General features: G+C 41.8%; 1 protein-coding gene across 1 annotated transcript in view; it reads left to right on the forward strand.

Moving 5' to 3' along the window:
- STUM (stum, mechanosensory transduction mediator homolog) overlaps window positions 1-19249 on the forward strand; it is a 116719-nt gene extending 97470 nt beyond the window's left edge. Inside the window, exon 3 of the mRNA XM_001376966.4 lies at window positions 10838-19249. Within this exon, the coding sequence (XP_001377003.1) occupies window positions 10838-10872 (35 nt within the window). The 3' untranslated portion in view covers window positions 10873-19249. The remainder of the gene's footprint in view (window positions 1-10837) is intronic.
- The last annotated feature ends 5528 nt before the right edge of the window (window positions 19250-24777 follow it).

The raw sequence follows: 24777 nt of genomic DNA on the forward strand, positions 1-24777 counted from the left end.
CTCTCTCTCTCTCTCTCTCTCTCTCTCTCTCTCTCCCTCCCTCCCTCCCTCCCTCCCTCCTCCTAACTTCTGCTGAGGGCATTGACAGTAAAATCAACTCTTCATTTTTATAAAATGTCATAAAAAGAATATTTCAAACAATCTTGTCACTAGAAAAAGAGTTGCCAAAAGAGTCACACAATTCACTTCATACCTTGAGCACAGTCAGCTTTCTGTGTCTGAGCTTTTTTGGTATCTCAATTTTCTTCAGGGTTCTTCTTCTCTTTACTAACATCAACCTTTCCCTTCTAGAAAATCATCCAGATTCACAGACTTGGAGGCATCCTCTGTTCTTTACTCTCCCTTTCCCTGCCCCCCCATCTCTTTTCTCCCCAATTCATTCTCCAAATAGCTACCAAAATGATATTCTTAAACAGAAGTCTTAGTCATGCCACTTTCCTATTCAAGAAGTGCCAATGACTCCCTAATGCCCTTAAGATCATTGTTTGGCATTGAAATCCTATTATATAGCCTTTCCAAACTTAATTCCCACTAATTCTCAGACACTCAACATTTCAGTCAAACTGGCTTATTTGCTCTTTATTCCCCATACACAATAGTACATCTCCTAGCTCTGTCTCTTTGCAAGTGCTATGCCCTATGTCTTGCATACTCATCCCTAACTCTTAGAACCCCTCCCTTCCTCCTTCAAGGAAGCTCAAGCATACACATACCCCAGGTATACAAGACCTTTCTTCCCAGTTATTATTAGCCTCATTCCCAAATTACTTTGTATTTACTTAAGACTCTGTATTGACATCTGTGGACATGTTGTTCTCTGCTCTTCCTCTCCCACCTGCCCCAATGTAAGTTCTTGGAGAACAGGGACTGTTGTTTTTTGTTTTTGTATTTATAGTGTATAGGTGCCAAATAAATGCTTATTGTATGAATGAGTAAATAAATGAAGAAACCAGGAAATCCCCAGGATGCAGAAGGCAGGGCAAGGTGAAGGTCATGAATCCAGACAAATAAAGTGGGCAATGGGCACTAGCAGCAAGGAAAACCTTCTTTTCATAGTGAAGTCTCATGGCCTCTCTCCTAAAATAGTGCAGCATTCTAATGTCTCACTTGCATGGGGGCTATAGAATAGGGAATGGGGAAGCCTGGAAAAGGAAGAGGACCAGCCTAATCTGACAAGTGTAAGAGAGTGTTAGGTCCTGACAGGTCCTATTGACTGCATAGAAACTCCGGGCTCTAATGAGACTCTTAGATCTATAGATCTCTTGGCATTTATAGTGCCCACTAAAATTGGGAGTGAGAGGAAGGAGACAGAGATCCAGAAGGAAGAAAAATGTTCAGTTCTCAGTGAAGCTCTTCCTTGGACTTCAGCAGCCTCTTTATTTCTAGAACTGAATACCAGAGGGGATGGCTTTTAGAGTTCCTCTGTATCCCCAAAGGATCCTTGGATAAATTTCAGGTAGCCTGAGAACTTGGAGAAAACACATCTTTAGTTTTACTCTCTGATAACCAAAATTTAGCATTTCCTTCTGTTATGAACAACAAAACATTATGAGAAGGGGCACACTAGATTGCCAGTGGTCTATGACCATCAGGTTAGGAACCTCTGCTCTGGTAGAATTAGGACATTTGCCTAAATTTTTCATTAGGAGACAAAGCAGAAAAAGGGGTGGCCATCTACCAAGCTCTTAATCCTGCTCTCCAGGAAACCACCCCAAAATTCGTCCATGACCTTAAGGATTTTCCCAGTCAATGAACATTTAAGTAATATAGTTTTATATCAAATGATGCATTTTCTAATTGGAAGAGGTGAGGAAGGGAGTTAGTTGAGTATCTTAATATTTTAAATGTTACAAACAAATAAATATATATTTTTAAAAGCTGGGTGACTCAGTGGTTTGAGAACTAAACCCAGAGACAGGAGGTCCTAGATTAAAATCTGGCCTCAGACACTTCTCAGCTGTGTGACCCTGGACAAGTCACTTAACCCCCATTGCCTAGCCCTTACCACTCTTCTGCCTTGGAACCGATACATAATATTGATTCTAATACAGAAGGTAACAGTTATTTTTTTCTAAGTCTACTATATGCCAGGCACTGTGCTAAGTATCGAGATTACAAAGAAAGGAAAAAGACAATCTCTGCTCTCAAGACAACACGAAACAAATGTATACAAGTAAAATGTATAGAAAGGATAAATTGGAAGTAATTAATAGAGCACTAACTAGTAAAGTGGATCAGGAAAAGGGTCTTATAGAAACCTTGAGGAGGAAGAGGTAACCAATGAGTCAATTCCAGGCATGAGGAACAGCCAGTGGAAATGTTGATTCCGTTCCAGCTAAACAGGACTTGTGGCCACAGGTGCTATGCTGGAATTCATTAAGCAATCTGTTGTAGTTCCTAGAGCTCACCCTTTCCAGGAGGCTCTCTAAAATAAGGCATCTGAGATCAGTGCCTCCCAGAACTCCAGCATTACCAGTTCTCAAGAGTTCTCAGAATCACAGAATGTTAAAGGAACATAGCCGGAGAGCATGTAGAGCAACTCCCTCATTTAACAGATGGGAAAACCGAGGCCTGGAGAAATAACAGAATCACTAAGGTCCTACAGCCAGTGAAAGGGAGGGCTGGAAGGATAGTGAAGGTTCTTTTCCCTCCACAATTCTAGATCAGGGTTGGGGCAAAGAAAACTCCACTTTCTGCTGCCATATAACACAACTTCTGTCCCCTCCACATCAACATGTCCTAGTCACAAAATGCTTTACATCCAGGATGTCATTTAATCTTTCCAACCTGGAGCTGGGGTGTGCAGGAGCCAGCCCTAAGGGGAGAATGAATCCACAAATGCTACATATGAGGGCTGGATTTATTATTTTGTTGGGTGCCTATATTTAAGAAAGTAACAGACTAAATGTTAATAACACAAATTCAACTTCAAAATATTATATACATATATATTTTTTATTGGCCAGACAGCCAATGAATATTTAAGTAAGATAGTATATATATAACATATATAAACTATCATATATATATATATATATTATCTAGCTAGATGAGTCAGTAGATTGGGAACCAAGAGCTTCTGGGTTCAAATCTGGCCTCAAACACTTTCTAGCTGGGTGTCCTTGGGCAAGTCACTTAACCTCAATTGCCCAGTCCTTACTGCTCTTCTGCCTTAGAACTGATGCTCAGTATCAATTCTAAGTCAGAAGGGAAGGGATGTTCTTTTTTTAAAAATTATTATTCTGGGGGCAGCTGGGTAGCTCAGTGGATTGAGAACCAGGCCTAGAGACGGGAGGTCCTAGGTTCAAATCCGGCCTCAGCCACTTCCTAGCTGTGTGACCCTGGGCAAGTCACTTGACCCCCATTGCCTAGCCCTTACCACTCTTCTGCCTTGGAGCCAATACACAGTATTGACTCCAAGACGGAAGGTAAGGGTTTAAAAAAAAATTATTATTCTTTAATCCTTTATCAGCATATTCCTACCTGTGAGGCAGGTAGTCAAATATGAAGATTCCTAAATATGAATCTCATTTTTATAGATGAGGATAGAATGTGAGGTTTGAAAATAAATACTATTACTTTTGTTATTATTTTAATTAAATTAAATTAATTGAATAATAATACTAATAGCATGTAGTTCAATTTTTTGTGCTCCTCTTTATATAGATGGGGAAACTGAGTCCCAGGTCTGAGAAATGACTTTCCCATAGTTATGTGACTAGTAAGGGGCAAGGCCAGGACTGGGACTCAGTTCTCTTGCCCTATCTAGCCCAGGGTGCTTTTCCACAACACTTTCCACATTGCTGTGAAGCACCTTCTGGCCATTAAAAGGGAAGGAGCCTTTATGATATGATAGGAATGGAATAAGAAAGGACATAAAACATTTCCATCCTGGGATCCCTACTCAGCTCCCCCTCCTCAGGTAAGGCTTCACTCATCTATATGTTCTGTGTCTGTCCTTTGACTAACAAACTAGACGGAAAAAATAGGATGAGTAAAGGAGGGTGAATAAGTAGAATTATGTCTGCTTTTTAACTAGCAGGGGATAGGAAGGAAGAAAAATTATACAAGAGCTGTATTCTCTGATCCAGTGACTCTGGCTTCCTGGCTGTTCCATGAAAAAGGCATTCCCTGCCCAGTGGATTTACGTGTCGGCTATGGGGGGTGGGGGGGGGAGGAAAAGAAAATGATCTATGTCTTTAATGAATAATGCTTGGAAATGATCAAATAAAATATAATTTAAAAAAAAAGAAAAAGGCATTCCATCACTCAGCTCCAAACATTTTCTCTGGCTGTCCCCCACGCATGAAATGCTCTCCCTCCTCCCCTCTGCCCATTGACTTTCCATGGTTTCTTTCGAGTCCCAACTAAAATCCTCCCTTCTACAGGAAGCCTTTCCCAACCACTCTCAATTCCGGTACTTTCCCTCTTTTAATTATTTCCTATTTATCTTGCATTTAACTTGCTTTGTATATACAATTATTCCCCCCACATGGCAACTTTCCCTGTCACAGTTTTGATATATCAGCACGAGAAATTAAATGGGAATTTTTTTTGCAGAAGCCTATAGAATTTAAAAATTAATATCCAATACTCCAAGTATTATATTTAATAATATTTATTAATATTTAACTTGAAGCAAAAGGAAACTAAAAGCTAGAGAAACAGGGAGAGCTCACGTGGAGAAAGAAGAGCACGAGGGAGATGTTACTCAAAACATATACAATAACATAAAGGATACTCGTAAACAGAAAGGGAAAAGGATTCTTGAGACTAGAAAAGAATTCTGGGAGATGGAGTCCAAATTTTTCTAATTATACAAGGCACATATGACAGGTAAATGCCCCCAGATGACACAGAAAAGGTATATAAAGTCAGAAATGTATATTTAATCCCAAATTTATAATAAGGTACTGTAAACACCCCATAAAAGAAAAAGAAGAAAATCCAGATTTGTCTGGTACAAAGGGAGGGCCAAAACATTTTACATGGATTTTTTAGATCGTGGGTGTACCGTGCCCCTAACTCCTGCCATGTGACAGGGATAACTGTATTTGCTTATATGTTGTCTCTCTCTTTAGATTTGTAAGCTCCTTGAGGACAGGGTCTTGTCTTCTGCCTCTTTTTTTTAATCTCCAGTGTTTAGCACTGGGGTGACACATCATTTGGTGCTTAATGAATGTTTGTTGATTGATTAGTTCCAACCCTTCCATACATATTTCATCAGAGACCTCATGTCTACTTGACAGATCAAAACCAGGAGCTCACATCTTGGAAGCCTTATATTGCCTTTCAAATTCCTTGCAAGGGAGCTATACATTTATTCCAACAAAACCATCCTTATTCAAAACCTGGCTGGAACTCTTCTTTGGCAATTTGCTTCTAAATCTGGTTTATCAATTTTGCACAAATCAGACTCAGTACTTTATGGTCATTCCCCACATTTTAGACACAAAATGATATAACTTGGGGTGTTTGTCTACCTCCTACATCAGTCGGGCCACAAATGGCTTTGAGCAGTTTCTAAAAATTAAATCTGCTTTCCAAGCAAGATTGCCACCACTGAAGAGAGTCCAAAGAAAACACTTGCAAAAAGCTTTGAAAGCAATTTTTTTAGAAAGCACTCCGAAAATATTTTGAGGATAGCAAGCTCAGCCATAATACTCTTGGGATTTGTAAGTTCTGGAGTTTTTGCATATAAGATCAGGTCACACTTCTGGCATCCAGGGCTATACTACTCAGCTTGTGGGAGTTGCAGAAGAGGATTAGGAATTCAGTGAAATTCCTCATTAATTTTGAGAAGAGGAAAAGGTTTAGGTCTGTGCTTCTATCATTGACGAGGTCTCTCAGGTTTGGGAACTCGCCCCACTAATTCAGATCAACAGCTCCTCTGTACTTATCATAGAAAGTTCCCTGGGACACTGAGAAATCCAATTACTTGTCCAAGGCCAACCAGCTAGTAAGAGTTAAAGGCAGAATTCAAACCCAGGTCTTCCCAGCTCTACGGCCAGCCTTTGAGCCTCTCTCATCAACAACAAGACAGGTATACACTAATTAAAGCCCTGAAGATTGGGGTAGAGGAGATAGTTACTAATAATTTACCAAGAAAAATTCCCTAGAAATAGAAAGTTAGAGAAAATGTGACATAAAGAAGAGCATTAAAATTGCAAACTTAAGAGAATTGCTCTGCTATAGTATTTACATGGTCAAATAATTAATATTATTGTTAATAACAAGATTTTGAACCTCAAACCCCAGATCACCTTTTATGAGGTCACAGATTTAGGGCCAGAAGAAATCTCTTAAGTCATCTAGTTCTCTCATTTTACAAAGGAATAAATTGGTTCCTTGAAAGGAGAAGTTATTTACCCAACTTTATACAATAGGTGGAAAAGGGTAGAATTTAAACTCATCTTCTGATTCTGTTGGGCAGCAAGCAAGGTATGCAACAGATAGAGTACCAGATCTGGAATCAGGAAGTCCTGAGTTCAAATCCAAACTGAGATACTTCTTATCTCTGTGACCCTGGGCAAGTCACTTTACCATGTTTGCCTCAGTTTCTTCATCTGTAAAATGAGCTGGAGAAGGAAATAACCAACCCATCCAGTATTTTTGCCAAGAAAGCCCCAAATGGATTCATGAAGAATTGGACATGGATAAAAAACAACCACCTCTGATTTCAAAGTCAGTGTGCTTGCTACAGAAGTACTTTCCAAAGAATGCCAGGTATTGGAGATGGCCCCTGCCAAATAAATGTTAACTCATGTCTTAGGAGGTTGTTTCTACTAATTATTTCATCCTCTTTAATTAACATGGTTAGAGATTACTGTTGGGCACTTTCTTTAACTAACTTGAATCCATCAAGATGTGGGCATAGGAAGGGGTGATAGTGGTAGAAAGAATGAGGGAAAAGATAGAGATGCCAATCTTAGCTAACTATCTTACAGTCAGTTAATCAATAATCATTTATTAAGAGCTGACTATAGTCAGGGCAGGTTGACAGTCGGACACAGGAACAGGAGGTCCAAGGTTCAAATCTGCCCTCAAATACTACCCAACTGTGTGATCCTGAACAAGTCCCTTAACCCCTCTTGCCTAGTCCTTACCACTCTTCTGCCTTGGAACCAATAAAGAGTATTGCATCTAAGATGAAAGGTAAGGATTAAAAAAAAAAGAGCTGACCATGTATGTGCTACCTGACTTCTCCCTGAGACCTGTGGCTTTTCCTTAGAGGGTTGCAAAAGAATTAGAAATGACTTCCTTGCATTTCTAGCCTTTTCTGCATGACTTCTGCCCATCAGAGGAAACTGAGAGAACATCTTTCAGTTAAAAAAATTTTTTTAAAGCAGAGTACTTTGTGTTTTCAGTAAATATCCTTTTTTGGGGGAGCTGATCCATGGTGGTTGATTGCTTAAAATGAATGTGACAATTCCTGTCTGTGCCTGTGAATTTGGCTTTTGTGAAATTGGCATCTGGGTCCTGTGCTCCAGGTCCCTGACATGTGCTTATCCCTCCTCCCTTTGGATATTTCAGATGTTCCTGTGATCATCCTTTTCAGACAGTGTTTTTTCTTTCTCTCTTTTCCCCCCTCTCTCATGCCTTCTTCACATCCTCGTACTTGCTATCCAGTTTCCCAAGGTGAGTCTAGGGTGGCCTGGGGTCACCCCTGGTCTTATTGGGTCACATAGAAGAATCTAGCTTCCTGTCCCCCTCTCTTTGCCTCCCCCACCAATTATTCATGAAAGAGATTTTATCAGACCACAGGCAACTGGTTCACAGAATCTTTACTTCAGGGTCATAGCCAGTCTAGGGAGGGTTTTAGGCTTTGCCCCACTTGCTTCCAGCTAGGAGTCACTTAGATTTCCAATGTGACACTCAATAATAGTAAACCTGAGCATTCAGGAGCATTTCTGGAAAAATAATTCATCCTTTTGCAACCTGAGCCTGTTGGCCAGGACCACTTTCTTTTGTAGAATTAATGCACTGTAGGGTCAGTTACCAGTATTTCTGGGTCCCTTAACATAGGCTGCCTGAGCTATCAATCATTATCAGGGACACAAAATTGGGGGCAGTTATGTAGCTCAGTGGATAGAGAGCCAGGCCTGGAGACAGGAAGCCTTGGGTTCAAATGTGACCTCAGACACTTCTTAGCTGTGTAACCCTGGGCAAGTCACTTAACCCAAATTGCCAAGTCCTTACCGCTCTTCTGCCATTGAACCAATCCTTATATCAATTCTAAGACAAAAGATAGGGTTTAAAAATAATAATAATATATTGTTTAATAATATGACAATAAATGTTTACTATTATTTATTATTAATTTACTATATTTAATGATAAAATGAAAATATTAATTATTTTAATCACATAATTCTTTGTAACCAACCAGAAAATTTTGTGCTTGACCTTTCCCCCCAAATCACTAGCTGGACAAGTCAAACTGGGGCTGTCAGTGTCAACCTAAGAAGAAATGTGATGTGTTTTTAACGCCTCACCCCCTCCCTCATTCCCCCATGTTCTGGCCTCGGTCTGAAATTCTACTATTACAGCCTTTGCCCCCTGTTAAAATGCAAGTGTCCCTAGAGAGAGGAATTAGGTTAAACTGTGCTAGTCTTTGACACCTCTGTGTAAATGGAATTTATCAGATTCTTTCCCCAGAGCAGGTTTGATGAGCAGGAAGGCAGAGAAAATTAGATACTGGCAGCCTGCAGAATGAGGGTCCGAGAAGGAATAATTGGGAAGGCCCAGAAAGAGGAGGTTAGAGATGAAGAAAAATGAATTTCACCAACCTCACAATTTACCGGGGCAATTTTACAGGGAGGGGAAGCCTGATGATAGCGATACTGCAAAGGGCACACAGAGCACGTCTTCTGTGTATGTGAGCTGACTCTGAATTCATGGGAGACCATCTGCTCATTAGTGAGCATCCTGTCTCCCACAGTTCCAGAGGGCTTGGAATGCCAGACATTTTGGGTTCATCCTTCTAATACCTCAAGCCCTTGACTCAGAACTGTTGTGGGATTCAAATGAGTACAATGCATGCTGAGCTATTTACAAACTTAAAAGCACTATGCAAATGTCTACTATTATTGCCATCATGGCTTGGTTTGTTCTGGTCCCATTGTCCAGGGCCAGGCCTCTATGTTTTCTCCCCATTAAAGTCATCTGGTATCTTGAGGAGATGAGGGAGTCTCTTTCCTCTGCTACTGACTCAAGCACACACTGAATTGTGTTCTTTTTTTTCCCCTGGGGCCGTAGTTCTTTCTTAACAACAGATTCAATTTTTTTTTAAACTTTACTTTCTGTCTTTGAATCAATACTTGTATCATTTCTAAGGCAAAAGAGCAGTCAGGGCTAGGCAATTCAGATCGAGTGATTTGTTCACGATTACTCAGTTAGGAAGTATGTGAGACTAGATTTGAATGCAGGACCTCCTGTCTCTAGTCTGGCTCTCTAGTTTATATCTATAAATAGCTAAATCTGACCACTCAGCTGCCCCAACACCAGATTAATTTTTAAAAAGGGCTATTTACTTCAAAGACATAGAACAAACATTTCCCTTAATAATTTAGGGGCATAATCCCATCTATACTACCTAAATCTCTTCGAAGGGAAGGGTAATTGGAGTCATAGTTTAGTTCAGTTCTTATCTAATATTGGTCCCGCCAAGTTGAGGTCCTAAACCCAACTGAGCAGGTGTCCCCAAATCCTTGTTCTTCAGGGCTAACTCAGCTAACTACAACCCCCAACCTAGATTTCTGGACTCCCAGATTCCTGAGGCCAGATGGGCTAAGGGGGTTTGGGAGTGGGGAAGGAGGTGCCCCCCTCAAATCCTTGAATAGTGAGAGACACAAGTTCAGCAAAAAAAGGTCCCTCACTCATCTTCCACCCCACTGTCAGTCAGATTTAAAAATAAAGTCAGCTCTGGATATGCAACTGAAGGAAAAACACTGCTCCCAACCACCTGGTAGGCCAATGTAGAATGTCCACACATAAGATAGTTCTTCAGGCCCCCAGAAGCTGCTTTCTCCTCCCAAAGAATCTTCCATGTGAATGACACCATCATAGGTGGTCAAGGCACACACCACACCCACATTATACTATTGCTTTAGTAGGTAATAGGTATTTCCCATTTACAAAATGCTTTCTGTCCATTTACTCATTTGCTCCTTTCACTATCCCTTTGACATAGGTATGGAGGGCAAGTGTTCCAGCTCCCATTTTATTAGAAATGTAATGACTAATAATAATAACTGACCTTTATATGGTACTTGGTAAGGTTTGCAAAGTCTTTTACAAATATTACTTTATTTGGTCCTCCCATCAACCCTAGGAGGCAGGTGCTGTTGTTATTCCCATTTTACAGATGAGCCAATGAGAGACTGAAAGAATAATTTTCCTAGGGTCACACAATTCATGTCCAAGTCAGAGTCTTCTTTTTTTTTTTTCCAATTCTGGAACTCTACAGATAAAGAGATTGAGGTTCAGATGGACGGGGCCTTAAAGGCCCTTCCCCTCATTTTTCAGTTTAAGATAGTTTTGTCCAAAGTCACATCAATTTATAAGCCAAGGCTAGGGATCAAGAATTAGATCATCTGATTCTAAATCCTGCCCACCTCTTTCCACAGAACAAGGTCAGGGTTGGGGGCCATGAGGACTATTTTCTATGTGTGTTGAAAGCTCTAAGTAGGTATCCTAGCTTTAGTGTTTTGGAAACACACAGAGAAGCAGCCTCATTGGTCCATGGGGTTGAGGACAGGGCCCCACACTTCGCGTCTGTATAAACTAAATAGGGAATAATGATTTTAACCACATTTTCTCTGCTTTTTCCACACAGGCTACAAGGAACAGGGCATCCCCCAGCAGCTGTGAGCCCCAGAGCCACCAGCAGGGAGTCCAGAAGAGCCTGTGTTAAGGATCTTTGGGCCAAAGAATCTGATGTTTTCTCTTCTGGCTTTTCATGGGTTTGGTGGGGGTTATTTTTTTTTTCTTTTGGTGAGGGTTTGGGGAGGTATTTTTTTTAAAAAAAACTTATTTATTTTGGAAAACGAGTCTGTTTTTCTCAGCAGGCACTGGGGGCTGCTTCTCTCTTTCTTGGTGAATCTTGAGAGAGCTGAGGACAAAAGGCTTTGTGGGAATGGATGAGGACTCTGAGAAGCAAAGAAGGGGCTCTAACAGAAGGTCCCCAAAGGCCCTTGAGCTTTAGTAAAAGTCCAAATCTGTGGATTTTTTAGGCTATTGACTATTGTAGAAAAAAAAAGGCGATTTCCCTTCCCTATTGACGGCAAGGGGGCACCAGAGCTACAGAGACAGGTCAAGAAATGTACCCACACATTGTAAGCCTGAGTTAGGGGACCAGGGAGTCTTTATCCTGGCTACCTCGGCAATGCTCCAACCTCCCAAAGAAACCCAACATGTACATAGACTCAAAATCCTTGATGGTGGCCCTAGGACTTCTTTTTTGCTGGGAGCGCCTGAGCTGAGGAAGATCTGTGACTTATTCCAAAATCCCACTGGTAGAGAGGTCCTCACCTGGGTCAACAGCCAGCCACAGGAGTTTAGAACATAGTCTAATGTTGAAAAATGACCAGATAGGTATTTCTTCTTGAGTTCTGACTCCTCTCACAGTCACCAAGAGTCAGACACAACTGAAAACCAAGAGAGCTCATAATCTCCCTGCCCTTCACTCTCTCAGACCTCCCAGCTGCACTGCCTAGATGATGTTGACATAAAAACTGTACAGTATTGTGGTTTCAGCTTTCCCAAGCAGAAGAATAAAGTACCTACCTTCCCTTCTTGTGGCAATGAGTTGGCAACTCCCTCTAGTGTTATCATGGGCACAGTACTAATTCAAGTGACCTGCTCCCCAGTTGCCATCTCCACCTGGTATTTCACATAGGGTTTCTTTCACTTGCAGAGGAGGATGCTTGGAGATTCAAGAGACCCTCCCTCAGGACATGAGGCTTAAAAAGCTTGCTTTATGCCCTCAGCCTTAATGGCAACAAATGAGGAACAAACGATCTCCTTACTGGATACCATTTCATTTGGCCTTTAACTATTCAAGAACCAGACCACGAGGCAGTGTGAAATGGAAGGAAGGGGCACACTGAAGCAGGGACATTCCAGTTCACCTACCCTGTCCACTAGGCCAATTCCCTTCTCACTTTGTAAAGCAGAATTTGGACTGCCAAGACCACGTGCTTCCTCTTCACTTTTAGATAGAGCAATTCAGTCCAGTCATCACTACCACTTGGGCCTTCTTGCCTTGACTTGTCAGTAGATGAAAAAAACCCAAAACTTTTCATTTTTCATTTTCAAAGACTGACCCTAGGATATCTCCTTTTTGTCTACTGCCCCCCCTTTAAAATCACTTTCTTTCCCCTTACTTTTCCAAAGGTCCCTTTCTTCTTCCAATTCAGCAAGGGGATGATTGATTGAGTTGGGTTGGACTGAGCTGGACTGTGCCCAGTGGTAATCCCTGATGGCCTCCTCATCATGTAGTCTCTCTAACCTCCTGACTCCAATCCTCAGTCTTGCTTGGACTCAACCACCTCCTTGAATTTCTTTGTGCTGAAATAAATTCTACTTCATCCAAGAAGTCAATCTACAGTCATTAGTTCTATGAAGAGGATTCTCCAAACTGATGCTTAGAGTGGGCTGGCTGCTCTCTAGGAAGCTGAGTCAAGAAGAGAGGCCTCCCCCATAATAAGATAAAACAGCTTTAGCTGAAGAAAATAATGGGTTGGTGCCACCCACTCCCACACTCCAGCCCACTCCCCTTCCACCTCAGTCTGCACTTGAAGAGGCAGACTGACAATCAGGGTGGAGAGAGAGACCTCCGATTGGGACTGGCTGCTACCACAAGCAAGAGGGGGACTGGGAAAATTCTGCCCTTGGCCTTGGACTGGGGTACAGGCTGGGGGATGGGGTAGGGAAGAGATAGCAACTCTTGTAGTCTATTTAGGAAAACTAAGAGCCTAGCAATCCAGCAAATAAATAGGGTTTCTTTGAGTGACAAGTATCATCAGGAGCCTGAGTGGGATGGATTAGCACAGGTATTCAGTGATCCTTAGTACAATTACCCATTTGGCAGCCCGCAAAGACAGGCAGGTCTCTTTATCAGGAGGATTGCTTTTTGAGCCAGAGGAGTTAGCCCTGAAACAGAAAAATTTCCATGTAATTGATGACAAGATGACCCAGCAGTGATGCAGGAACAATGAGGATGGCTGCGACCTGAATCTGCCACTATGGCATTATTAGGGGAATGGTACCCAGAGTTATTCATTACAATCAGGCCATCATCCCAATTCATGATCTCCAATTGATGGTTACAGATAGTTAGACCAGATGGGCTCTGAGCCAGCCAGGCAGACCAGTAGAGGGCTAGCCCATTGTTTCTAGGAGAATGTATACCACTGAGTAACAGTGCCCAGCTATAATTAAGCCACATTCTGATTGGTGTCCACAGCAAAGAACATTCAGTTGTCCAGCAATCTGGTCAGACATTTTAGACTAGTCCTGTTATCAAGTCAGAATTCAGTAGAGAATGAGACATACCCATATCTCCTGGGGCATCTCCAGCACTTTGCACATAGGTCATCAGATAAGTAAATCTCAGATTTAGGTACAGTAAGTTAGGCATTGAGACCAAGGTACAGTCATTTTTGGGAGGTTTCAAGGGGGCCCCCCCTTCACACTGGAGCAAGAATGTATCAGGAAATAGAGTAGTGGCCTGCATAATTCTTTCTGCTTCTTTTGGGATGGAATCTTTATCTCATGTTATTATTCAGCATGAACTAGTATCACCTCCATTTTGTAGATGGAGAATTAACTCACATAGGGTCACCTATGGAGCTATCAGCAGAATGGAGAACAGACACTTCAACTGTCTTCTATGTAATTATGACTTTCTTTGGAGCTCCTTCATTAAATACCCAAATACAAGTACTATAGTGCTAAATGCTGGATATGTGAATATACAGATCAGGTCCTACATTTCAAAGAATTTACAACACAGAGCAAATGACTCCTTCTCGACACTGCTATTCCAGAGTCATTAGTATGACAACTCTAGGTCTATGACCCTATAAGGAAGCTTCTCCCACTTCTCAAGGAAGGTTGTCCCACTATATGGTGACTGGTGATTTTTCAGTCTAACTCGACAGTGAATGATAATTGGTACTGTTTGTCCATCTCACTTAGACAATAGTAAATAATGTATCCCACATCCAAGTCCTGCCTAGGCTGTCAGAGGCAGCTCTTGTCTTGAGAAAGCCAGGTATCAGTCACACCTACAGGGGAAAAGGGAGATATAATTAAAATGGTTCCTTTCCTGCTGATTCCCCCAACTAAGCCACACCACTGAAAAGCAGAGAGGTCATGAGAAGAGAGAATAGGAGAGGAGAAGAGAATAATGACAGCTCAGATTTCTGTAGGACTTTAAAGAAGAAGGGTGGAAGAAGGTTTTGGAGTGATTCTAACCCAATTAGGGAAATAAAAAAGGAATGAAATGAATTCTCTGCCAATAAGAATGAGAGTGAGATTCAACTCATTTCTCTACCTCATCAAGGACTTCTACTCTGCAACCATCACTCAGTAATTTGGTGCCAATACTCAGTTCTTCAGTACACGAGACAGAACATCATTTTCTTTTCTTCTATTAAACAAGTCCCTAAAGATGAATTCTTGTCCTTTATTTGGATGTGGAAAATATTGGCCTCAACTTGGGGATGGATGGCAACCAATCATCTGCATTTTCTCCCTCTGCTTCCCAAACTGGATGTGACAGAGCCACAGAGAGGATGAATTCACTAATAACTTTTAATGCACTTGGCAGATGAAAAATGCCATGAAATTTGAGAATAACAATTGGGAGGAAAAGCAACAGCAACAGCAGAAGAAATATCTTGAAAGCAAACAGAATCATTCCCCTCCCTGCCTCCCTCCCTCCACCAATATTACAAAATTAATATTTCTGCTAGGAGATAACAAAGGACAAAGGCACAGAAGCTTCTACCCTAGAGTGCTGATACTCCTAGAGGTGAAGATATTTGTTATCGTGTTCGATGGCAGGGTACAGAGCAATGATGAAAGGAGGCATTGAATGCAGAGCATCCAGTGGGAAATTCCCCAAACTCCTGAAGTTTTCCTAGGAGGGAAAAGATTGCTAAAACAAAATTGGCTTCTCTGGGAGATGGCTCAACCTTCAATACAAATCTATATAGATAGATATTCCGATGTCTATATATCTACATATGTAGGTTTATATATAGATAATTATATATTACATATAGATCTATAGATAACTAGCTACACAGCTAACTAGTTATAGATATCGATATATAGAAAATGATCTATATATCAATATATCGATATATCTCCCTATATTGGGCCCTTTTCCCTCCATAGAATCTCTTTGTTTCTGGGACTTCTTGTGTAGTCAGGGTAAATTTTGGAGGCCTCACTCTGATTTTCTGCTCTCAAGACATAATGCTTTCCATCTTTGCAGCCTTTCCCCCTCTTCTAGGGGCATTTGGCAAGACGGAACTGTGGAAGATGAGAAATGAGGGCCTCCAAGTGCGGGCCCCAATATTTTACTTAACATTGGCTGTTTTTATTGTATTAGTGATGTTAGGGAAGAAAGCCTCTTGCATTGTATAAACTGCTACAGGATGTATAATTTAAATCCCCCGAGTTGGCGTCAGAGGCTTTGTTTACTGTTATTATTGTTATTCCTCCTCTGATGTTTATTTGAAATGCCTCCAATACAGCTAAGGCACCACTTTAAACAGCCAGGCTTGATACCTTGAGGGCAGTGGGAGTTGGTGGAAGATGCAAAAAGAGATCCCTTGCCAGCTATCAAGTTAGGCTCAGTTCTCAGTTACTGGTTGTCTGGGGTGGCTGGTGGACTCTGGGTAGTACCAGAAGATCAGAGAGGCCAGGACCTGAAGCTGAGCATTTATTGACTCTCTTCCCCACTTCCCACCTCCCAGCCAGAGGGATTAATCCCATCTTGACAACCTTTATTTATAGTGTTTAATAAGACATAATCTATTGGGCTCCAGCTTTGCACAACTGCAATAAAGCAAAATCATTTCTCTTTCCTCCCTTGAGTTGGTCCCTAGGATTAGAGATTATTCCACCTAAGGAAGAACCTGACTCGGTGCACAGAAATGAGTCTTTCTATGGATGCACCAGATACAAGATGGTACCTCCCATCTAGGACTCTGGCAATAATTAGTGCCTGCTCAGACTGCAAATCTGCAAAGGGCTCTTCTTGCTACCCTCCATTGGACTTATAGACACTTGGTACAAGCTCTAGAATAGACTAACTTGGTTAAGAAACAAAGTCAGGGCCATTACGAACCCTGATGGATGTTCTGAGCCAGCTAGAAGTCTCTTCTCTACTCAATCCTACCCATGTAGTTACATGTTATGAATGCTTCTGAGGTACCATTATTACGAAATTCTAGCACGTAGGCGTCACTTCCCAAAGGCTGTTGTTGCTTTTTAAACCCTTGCCTTCTGTCTTAGAAGTTATCAGTTCCAAGGCAGAAAAGCTAGCAAGGGCTGGGCAATTTGGGTTAAGTGACTTGCCCATGATCACATAGCTGGGAAGTCTTCCATCTACAAAATGGAGAGGTTGAGTTAGTTTGCCTCTGAGATGCCTTCCAGTAAATGAACTAATAGAAACCTCCCAGAGAGGCTCATGTCCAACCCAGGCCAGGAAGCTTACTGGTCCCAGTCCCCTTGCTGGGGCAGGGATGGTGACAGTGTCAATGGCTTGGCGATGATGTAGGATAGGACACACATGGGGATCTTGGCTCCATCCTTTCTTCTTGCATGGATTACTCATGCTGTGGCTTTTGCACTGAATCTGAATATATATCTAGTCTTTCCTTCTCCTGGGGTAGAACAAATGGACAGGTCCCTCTTCTCTGCCTTTTGGAATACTAGAAGCCCAGATACATTGCTATTGCTTCTTTTTATGTGTCCTTTGCCTACTTCTTGTGACTTCCCCTCCCCACTCCAACAGGTATCTAAACAGCACCTACCATGTTACAGGGAGAGGATCTGGGAAGTGGAGGCTGTCTGGTCTTGGCAACTGTTTGTTTTGTGATGAACTAAGGCTTCTGAATTTAAACTCAACACCATGGCCTCCAGCCAGCTCCAAAATAAAGGCTCATCTGCCATTTGCAGCATGCTGGATCTCTGTCCAACATTTCCTGGAGATGGTGGCATCTCATGTACCCTTTCAGATGTGATTTCTTCCTGTGCTTCTCTTTTCTCTTGCAACTAGACTCTGTGGGTCCTTCCTTCGGTTTCTTTGTGTTCTTGGGACACTCTTGATCCCTTTCAAACTCCCTACTGCCCCGCCCCTCACCTAAGCTCTGCCTTCTGTAGGATTCCTCAGTGGGTGAGCAGGTACCCACTCTAGGGTGGAGCTCTCAACAGTGGATGGCTATGAAGTAGATGGACTCTTTTTTTCTGCTGCAAAGGCTATCTTCTCTTGAAACCTTTCTCCTCCTGACAAACATCAAGCTGAATGGTACAAGGAATAAGAATCTCTATTCTCACTAGCTCTGCAGCGGCCTAGGAACACAGAGGGAGGAGAAGCAAAAGAGGTTCTATGGCTTCCCTACTGGTTACAACGTGCACATTTCTGAGAGCCCCAACCAGTTTCTTCAAGAGCAAAGTCTCCCCCTCTGCAAAGGCTGGAAGACACAGGTTTTCAATCTTTTTTGTGTCATGGATCCCTTTGGCAGGCTGATGAAGCCTATGGACCCATTCTCAGGTTAATGTATTTAAAGGAATAAAATAAAATACATGGGATCATAGAGGAAACCAGTTATATTGAAATACAGTTATCATAATATTTTTGAACACAAATTCAAAGATTCTAGGCTAAGAACCCCTGCCCTAGATAGATGGTAGTAAACATCAATTTCAGACTTTCTTCATGTGCAGAAATCCTATACTTGGTCAACAAGCATTTATTAAGTGTTTTTTGTGTGCTTATAATGTTGTATCCAGTGCCAAAATGTTTTTTAAATGCACAGGGGTGTGTGGGTGGGTAAATGATGTTGTATGCATCATACTGTATTTAAATGTATAAGTATTTTTGTTGTGACTTATAATGTTTCAGTAATGTGGCTGATTTCACTTTGTGAATCCCAACTTCTTTCTGTTGTACCAATTGCTATATATTTCCATTGTCCTCAAATGAGACTTGTTCTTTGACCCATTGGGATTTCCTTATTTCTATAGCCTGCCCCAATGGAACCTACCAATTCTCCTCTTCCCTCTCCTACCACAGCTTTCCCAGAAGTATTTGCTGTATGTCAACTACGGCCAGCTAGTGAATTCCAATGGATTGCCTTGACCCCGAGTTCAAGTGGAAGAAGAAGACGACATTCATGTCTTAGCTCAGGGTGCATTGGAAAAGTTGACCCTCTCCTCAGTCCCAAATCTTGCAAACCATAGGACTCCTAGATGAAAATTCATTCTGCTTTTACCTTTACATGGTAGAGGGGATAAGTGCTATATTTGGAGTTAGGACTTGTGTCTGACATCTGTCTCTGTCACTCGCTAGTTGTGTGACCTTAGACAAGTCAACTAATCTCTATGGGCCTCAGTTTCCTCATCTGTTAGCTGAGAAGGTTGCACAGGATAACCTCAAAGCTCCAAATCTATGATCCTACAACCCTTAATCACTTCATGCACCCACAAGCCTGTGTGCCAGACTTCATCCAGTGCCCAATGCTGAGTACAGTCTATTTGGTGGTACCACCAGGAACAAGAAGGAAAACCTTCAGGGAAGTTCTTCTTCTTGACCAGCTGCTGCCCAGGCCTCTTCACAACTCCCTCTAGGCCCATCATGATCAGACCTTAGGCTCCTGGCAGCTTTCCATTTTCTGAAGGAGTCAATATGCTTTAGGTTTCTGATTCAAACAGCAATTCCAGTAACTGCAACAGGAAATACTTTGCAGTACATACCCCAAAATATTGCATATATCTCCATGTATGTATAAATACACATACCCATATATATAGACATATACTATTTATGTTATATATATGTACATATATATACATATATATATATATATATATATATATATATATATAAAGCATGACATTTCTTTGTGCAATCCAAGTTTTTTAAGGTCTGGAAGATGTGACTTTTGGAAACCTTTTCTTCCTTCCCCTCTTTTCTATGTAATAAACCTACATGTGACCTTTCTGGAAATGTCCTAAATTTCTATGTCCTACATGTCTGATATCTGGACAGGTATCTGGTGGGTACTAATTGTCACTCCTTCCTTTCTCCCTTTCTGTAGTATTGGTCCTTGGTGTCCTTTCTATTTGTCCTCAGAGGACAGCTATTTGGGGATCAGGAAGGCAGCTTAGGAAAACTATCACATAGTCTAATTCAGTGATGGCAAACCTATGGCATGTGTGCCAAAGATGGCACTCAGAACACCCTGTGGGCACTTGACCACCCTCCCCTTCAAGAGTTTATTATTAGAAAGGCAGAGGGACTTGGGTGAAACTGCTCCCTTTCCCCTCTCCACCATGCCTGATGGCCTTTTTCACATTCCCCCACCCCTCTGTCCAGTAGCCCAATGGGAGTGCCTAGTGGAGCACTTGCACCACTCCCCTCCTCCTCTTCACCTATGGTGAGGACATTTTCCTCACTTTACCCATCCCTCTGCCTAGCAGCCCAATGGGAGCACTTTCTCCTTCCCCTCGGTGGGGTGAAGGTGGGGCAGGCATGGCACTCTATCTCTAAAAGGTTCACTATCACTGGTCTAATTTGTACTGCCAGAGTGACTTTTTCCTCCCTTGGACCCTTTCTGAATTCTCCCTTTTGCTAGGTAGGTTTATCTAAGTCACTCTACTAAGCTCCCCACCCTTTAATCTGTGGCCTTTAAAAAGAAGGGAGTTTGAGGAGTGGCTAGAGAGATAGGTCTGGAATCAAGAAGACCTGAGTTCAAATCAAAGGATTAAACATTAGCAGTATGACCCTGGGTAAGTTATTTAACTCCTGCCTCAATTTCTTCAAATTTAAAGTGTGTGTGGGGTAATAATAGCACCTACCCCATATGGTTGTGGTGAAGATCAAATGAGAGAACATTGGTAAAAAGCATTTATTGCAGTGCCTAGTATGTAGAAGACTCTATAGAAGTTCTTATTCCCTTCCCCTCAACAAACACCTTGTCAGCTTGAGTCAAAGGTATGGGTGCAGTTTTAACTTAATAAATACTGTACTCCTGGGCAGCAGAAAACAGGAGTTCAAATGCAGAGATCCCTTATTGGATTCCCAGAAACACTCCTCATAGGAATAGTCCTTGTCCAAGCCCTTCTGACTGTTTTCCATATGCAAAGGGAGCAGGTCCTTCATATAAGAGAGAGCCATGGGTCTTTATATATACTAAGAGCACCATTTCACAGAATATTTCAGTTGGAAGAGACCTCAAAGGCCACTGGATACAAACCCTTGCTTGATGGGTTAATCCCCTCCCTGTTCTATAATATTCCTGACCAGTGATTATCCAGAATCTGTAGGAAGATCTCAGAAGAGCCTAAAGGCAAAACGTACCACTGGAACATAGAAAGAGAAAAGAAAACTCAAACAGCAGCCCCCAGATGCCTAGAACCACAGACTCTTAGCTTTAGAAGAGAGCAGTGATTCTCAAAGACCCCTGGGAATCTCCAAGATCTTTTTAGGAGGGTCAGTGAAGTCAAAATGATTTTTATAATAATAATAAAATGTATTCATTTTCAATAAGGTAAATGTTGATAGCTCTAACCAAGATAAAAGCATGTTCTTTAGAGGTCCTTCACAGTTTGTAAATATAAAGGAAAAATGAAACAAAAATATTCGAGATTAGCTGCTGTGGACAGTAGCATCCCACCATGGTACACTGTTCCCAGGGTCATTCTGTCGGAGTCTAAACTGATGTGATTAGAAAATGCTGGTCAAGGGGCATTGTCTACAGGAGTCACTTGGCTAGCAATGGGCAAGGCGGTTTGGACCAATCAATAAACAAGCATTTATTAGGCAACTGGGCATTGAAGATACAAAGACAAAATGAAACAGGCCCTTCAGGAGTCCATAGTCTATTAGAAAGATCACACACATAAATACATGCATTTCTGCACAAACACACACACACACACATATATATATATACATATAGCTACAAACATGTGCACAAAAAGAAATACATATTAAACATGGTAATTGATTGTGCTGATCTTCGATAATACTGATTGCATAAGAAATTGTACCATCTGGGTGATCCTTTTCTAGGACTCTTACCACCTCATTTGCAAATTGACTGGCTCAAATGGAAGGAAAGAAGGAAATGAGTAATTATTAAGCACCTGTTATATGGGAGGCACTGTGCTAAGCACTTTACAAGTGGTATCTCATTTCACCTTTATATCCCTGGAAGGTAAGTGCTCTTATTATCCCCATTTAACAGTTGAGGGATCAGAAGTACACAAAGGTTATGTGACTTGCCCAAAGTCATGTAGCTAGTTAAGTATCTGAGGAAAAATATAAACTTATGCCTTTCTGATTCCAGACCCAGCATTCCATCCACGGCACCAACAAAGAAAGAAAAAGAAAGAAAGAAAGAAAGAAAGAAAGAAAGAAAGAAAGAAAGAAAGAAAGAAAGAAAGAAAGAAAGAAAGAAAGAAAGAAAGAAAGAAAGAAAGAAAGAAAGAAAGAAAAGAAAGAAAGAAAGAAAGAAAGAAAGAGAGAGAGGGAGAGAGGGAGGAAGGAAGGAAGGAAGGAAGGAAGGAAGGAAGGAAGGAAGGAAGGAAAGAAGGAAGGAAGGAAGGAAGGAAGGAAGGAAGGGAGGAAGGAAAGGAAGGAAGGATCAGAGGGAAGGAGGGAGGGATAGAGGAATGGAGGGATAGAGAGATAGAGGGAGGAAGGAAATTTATTAAGTGCTTACTATGTACCAAGCATTGTGCTAAGTGCTATACATTTATGCTATCTCATTTAATCCTCACAATAAACCTGGGAGGCAGGTGCTATTATTCCTATTTTATAGTTGAGGAAACAAAGGCAGACAGAAATTATGTGACTTGCCCAGAGACATACAATAAGTAGGCCTTCCTGACTTCAGGGCTAGTGTTCTGTCCACCAAACCAACTGACTGCTTCTAAGTCAATATTGACCTTCCAGGTTGGAGCTCCAGAAGAAAAGAACCATATTTAGAGCCTGAATACCTGTCACTCTCCCTGCTTCCTTCTCCATTCTCTTCCTCCTCCTCTATGTACATCCTAAAAAAAAAATGAAATAGTCTTTCATCATCTCTGATGCAAGAAGGAAGAGGGACAATTCCTGGCTAAGGAAACTTCTTAAAAGACAAAGATACTGGGGCATTGAGAACATCAGGGAACCTCCTCCTCCGCCACCGCCCCACACTCTCTTATTGTTTGAGTCAGATAGTTTGCTGAATGGAGCCAGACAATTGTACTGTTTAGCTAAGGAGATGAGCCAAGCCATTGAGAGGAAGGGAATATAGCATCATCAAGGAAGGGCCCCATGCAGTGATTGGCTGGTAGTAGTGGGGCATCAGAAGGAGTGTATCCCATTTAGGCTGCAATAACTGGAAAGTAGACTTGGAGCTTCTTTTGCTATAATTAAAAGGGCATTTAAGAGGCACAGGGAAGAAAAGGAGAGGAGAGAGAAAACTGTGAAGATGGAATTTGTCACATAAAATCATTGCATCTCTGAGCTGTCTGGGAACTTAGAAGACATCTCATCTAACCCCTAGATGAAATGTGAATCCCTTCTGCAACCCAGAGAGTGCCAGGTGAAGAACTCAACTGGTGTCTAGGACCAAGAGGGACCAGTGGGTCCTATGTCACTTATGCTTAAGGTGTCAGGTGTCATGTATTCATTAAACTCCTGCTGTATGCCAAGCGAGAACTAGGGACTGGGGTTAAAAATACAAAAATGAAACAGCCCCTGCCCTCAGGAGGATGAAGGAGATAGAGGGACATAGTAAGACCAGTTTTGTTTTGTTTTTTACCAGTTAACATATTGCTAAATAATAATATAGCAAGGCTACTAGGTTTCCCAATGGTTAGGGCACCAGGCCTGGAGTTGAAAGGCCCTGAGTTAAAAATATGGCCTCAAGATACTTCCTACCTGTGTGTGGTGACCCTGAGCAAGTCACTTAACCCCATTTGCCTAGTCCTTGGCCTTCTGTCTTAGAGCTGTTACTGAGACAGAAATTAAGGTTTTAATAATAAGAAGAATGAGGCAGAGATGGTTTCAGGCTTAGAAAGATGTGATTTCAAGTTCCATCTCTGACATTAAGTGACTTGAGACCTACAGAGTCACTTTGCCTTTTAGTGTTCCCAGGAAACTCTAGAGGCAGTGAGGTGGCATAATATAGTGTTAGAGAGCTGGACCTGGAGTTAGGGAGACCTGAGTTCAAATTCAACCCTATACACTAGCTGTGTGACCTTAGACAAGTCACTTAACCTCTCTTTCCCCATCTATAACAATGGGGATCATATACCTACATCACAGGATTGTTGAGAAGATCAAATAAGGGAATATTTGTAAAGTGCTGTGCCCAGTACATAGTATTTAAATGTCTGTTCCCTTACTTTCTACCCTGGTTTATATTGGGAGTGCTATAAACTGATGAAATCTTAAATCCAGCAAAATATATGCACCAATAGTATGTATACACACATACACACATAGAGCTAGTTAAGACTTATTTAGCACTTTTCCTTAGGGACAGCAGCTCATGAAGTAGGTGAATGACAACAATTTATGGCTACTTTGTGCTTGGAGTTTTACAAAGAACTATGTGCTTGTGTTACATGTTTACATAATAGATACTTAGATATAATATGTGTAACCTTGACTCATACTGTGAGGTAGATTTATGCCAAATTCATAGCGATCCAGTTTCTCAGGGCAGTTATTCACTTCTCAGGTGTTCATGGTAAAAGTCTCAGATAATGGGCTGGAAGTGGAACTCCCAATCCCTGAGCCAAGAAAGGTTCCTTCTCTATTTGGATTCCAGTCCCTGAGCCAAGAAAAGTCCTTTCTTTATGTGGGTTCCAATCCCTGAGCTTAGAAAGGTTCCTTCTCTATGGGTTCCAATCTCTGAGCCTAGAAAGGTCCCTTCTCTATGTGGGTTCCAATCTCTGAGCCTAGAAAGGTCCCTTCTTTATGTGGGTTCCAATCCCTGAGCCTAGAAAGGTCCCTCCTCTATGTGGGTTCCAATCTCTGAACCTAGAAAGGTCCCTTCTCTATGTGGGTTCCAATCCCTGAGCCTAGAAAGGTCCCTTCTTTATGTTGGTTCCAATCCCTGAGCCTAGAAAGGCCCCTCCTCTATGTGGGTTCCAATCCCTGAGCCTAGAAAGGTCCCTTCTTTATGTGGGTTCCAATCCCTGATCTTAGAAAGGCCCCTTTTCTATGTGGGTTCCAATCCCTGAGCTTAGAAAGGTCCCTCCTCTATGTGGGTTCCAATCCCTGATCTTAGAAAGGCCCCTTTTCTATGTGGGTTCCAATCCCTGAGCTTAGAAAGGTCCCTTCTCTATGTGGGTTCCAATCCCTGAACCTAGAAAGGTCCCTCCTCTATGTGGGTTCCAATCCCTGAGCCTAGAAAGGTCCCTTCTTTATGTGGGTTCCAATCCCTGATCTTAGAAAGGCCCCTTTTCTATGTGGGTTCCAATCCCTGAGCTTAGAAAGGTCCCTCCTCTATGTGGGTTCCAATCCCTGAGCTTAGA

This window comes from Monodelphis domestica, chromosome 2 (assembly GCF_027887165.1).
Source record: "Monodelphis domestica isolate mMonDom1 chromosome 2, mMonDom1.pri, whole genome shotgun sequence".
NCBI lineage: Eukaryota > Metazoa > Chordata > Mammalia > Didelphimorphia > Didelphidae > Monodelphis > Monodelphis domestica.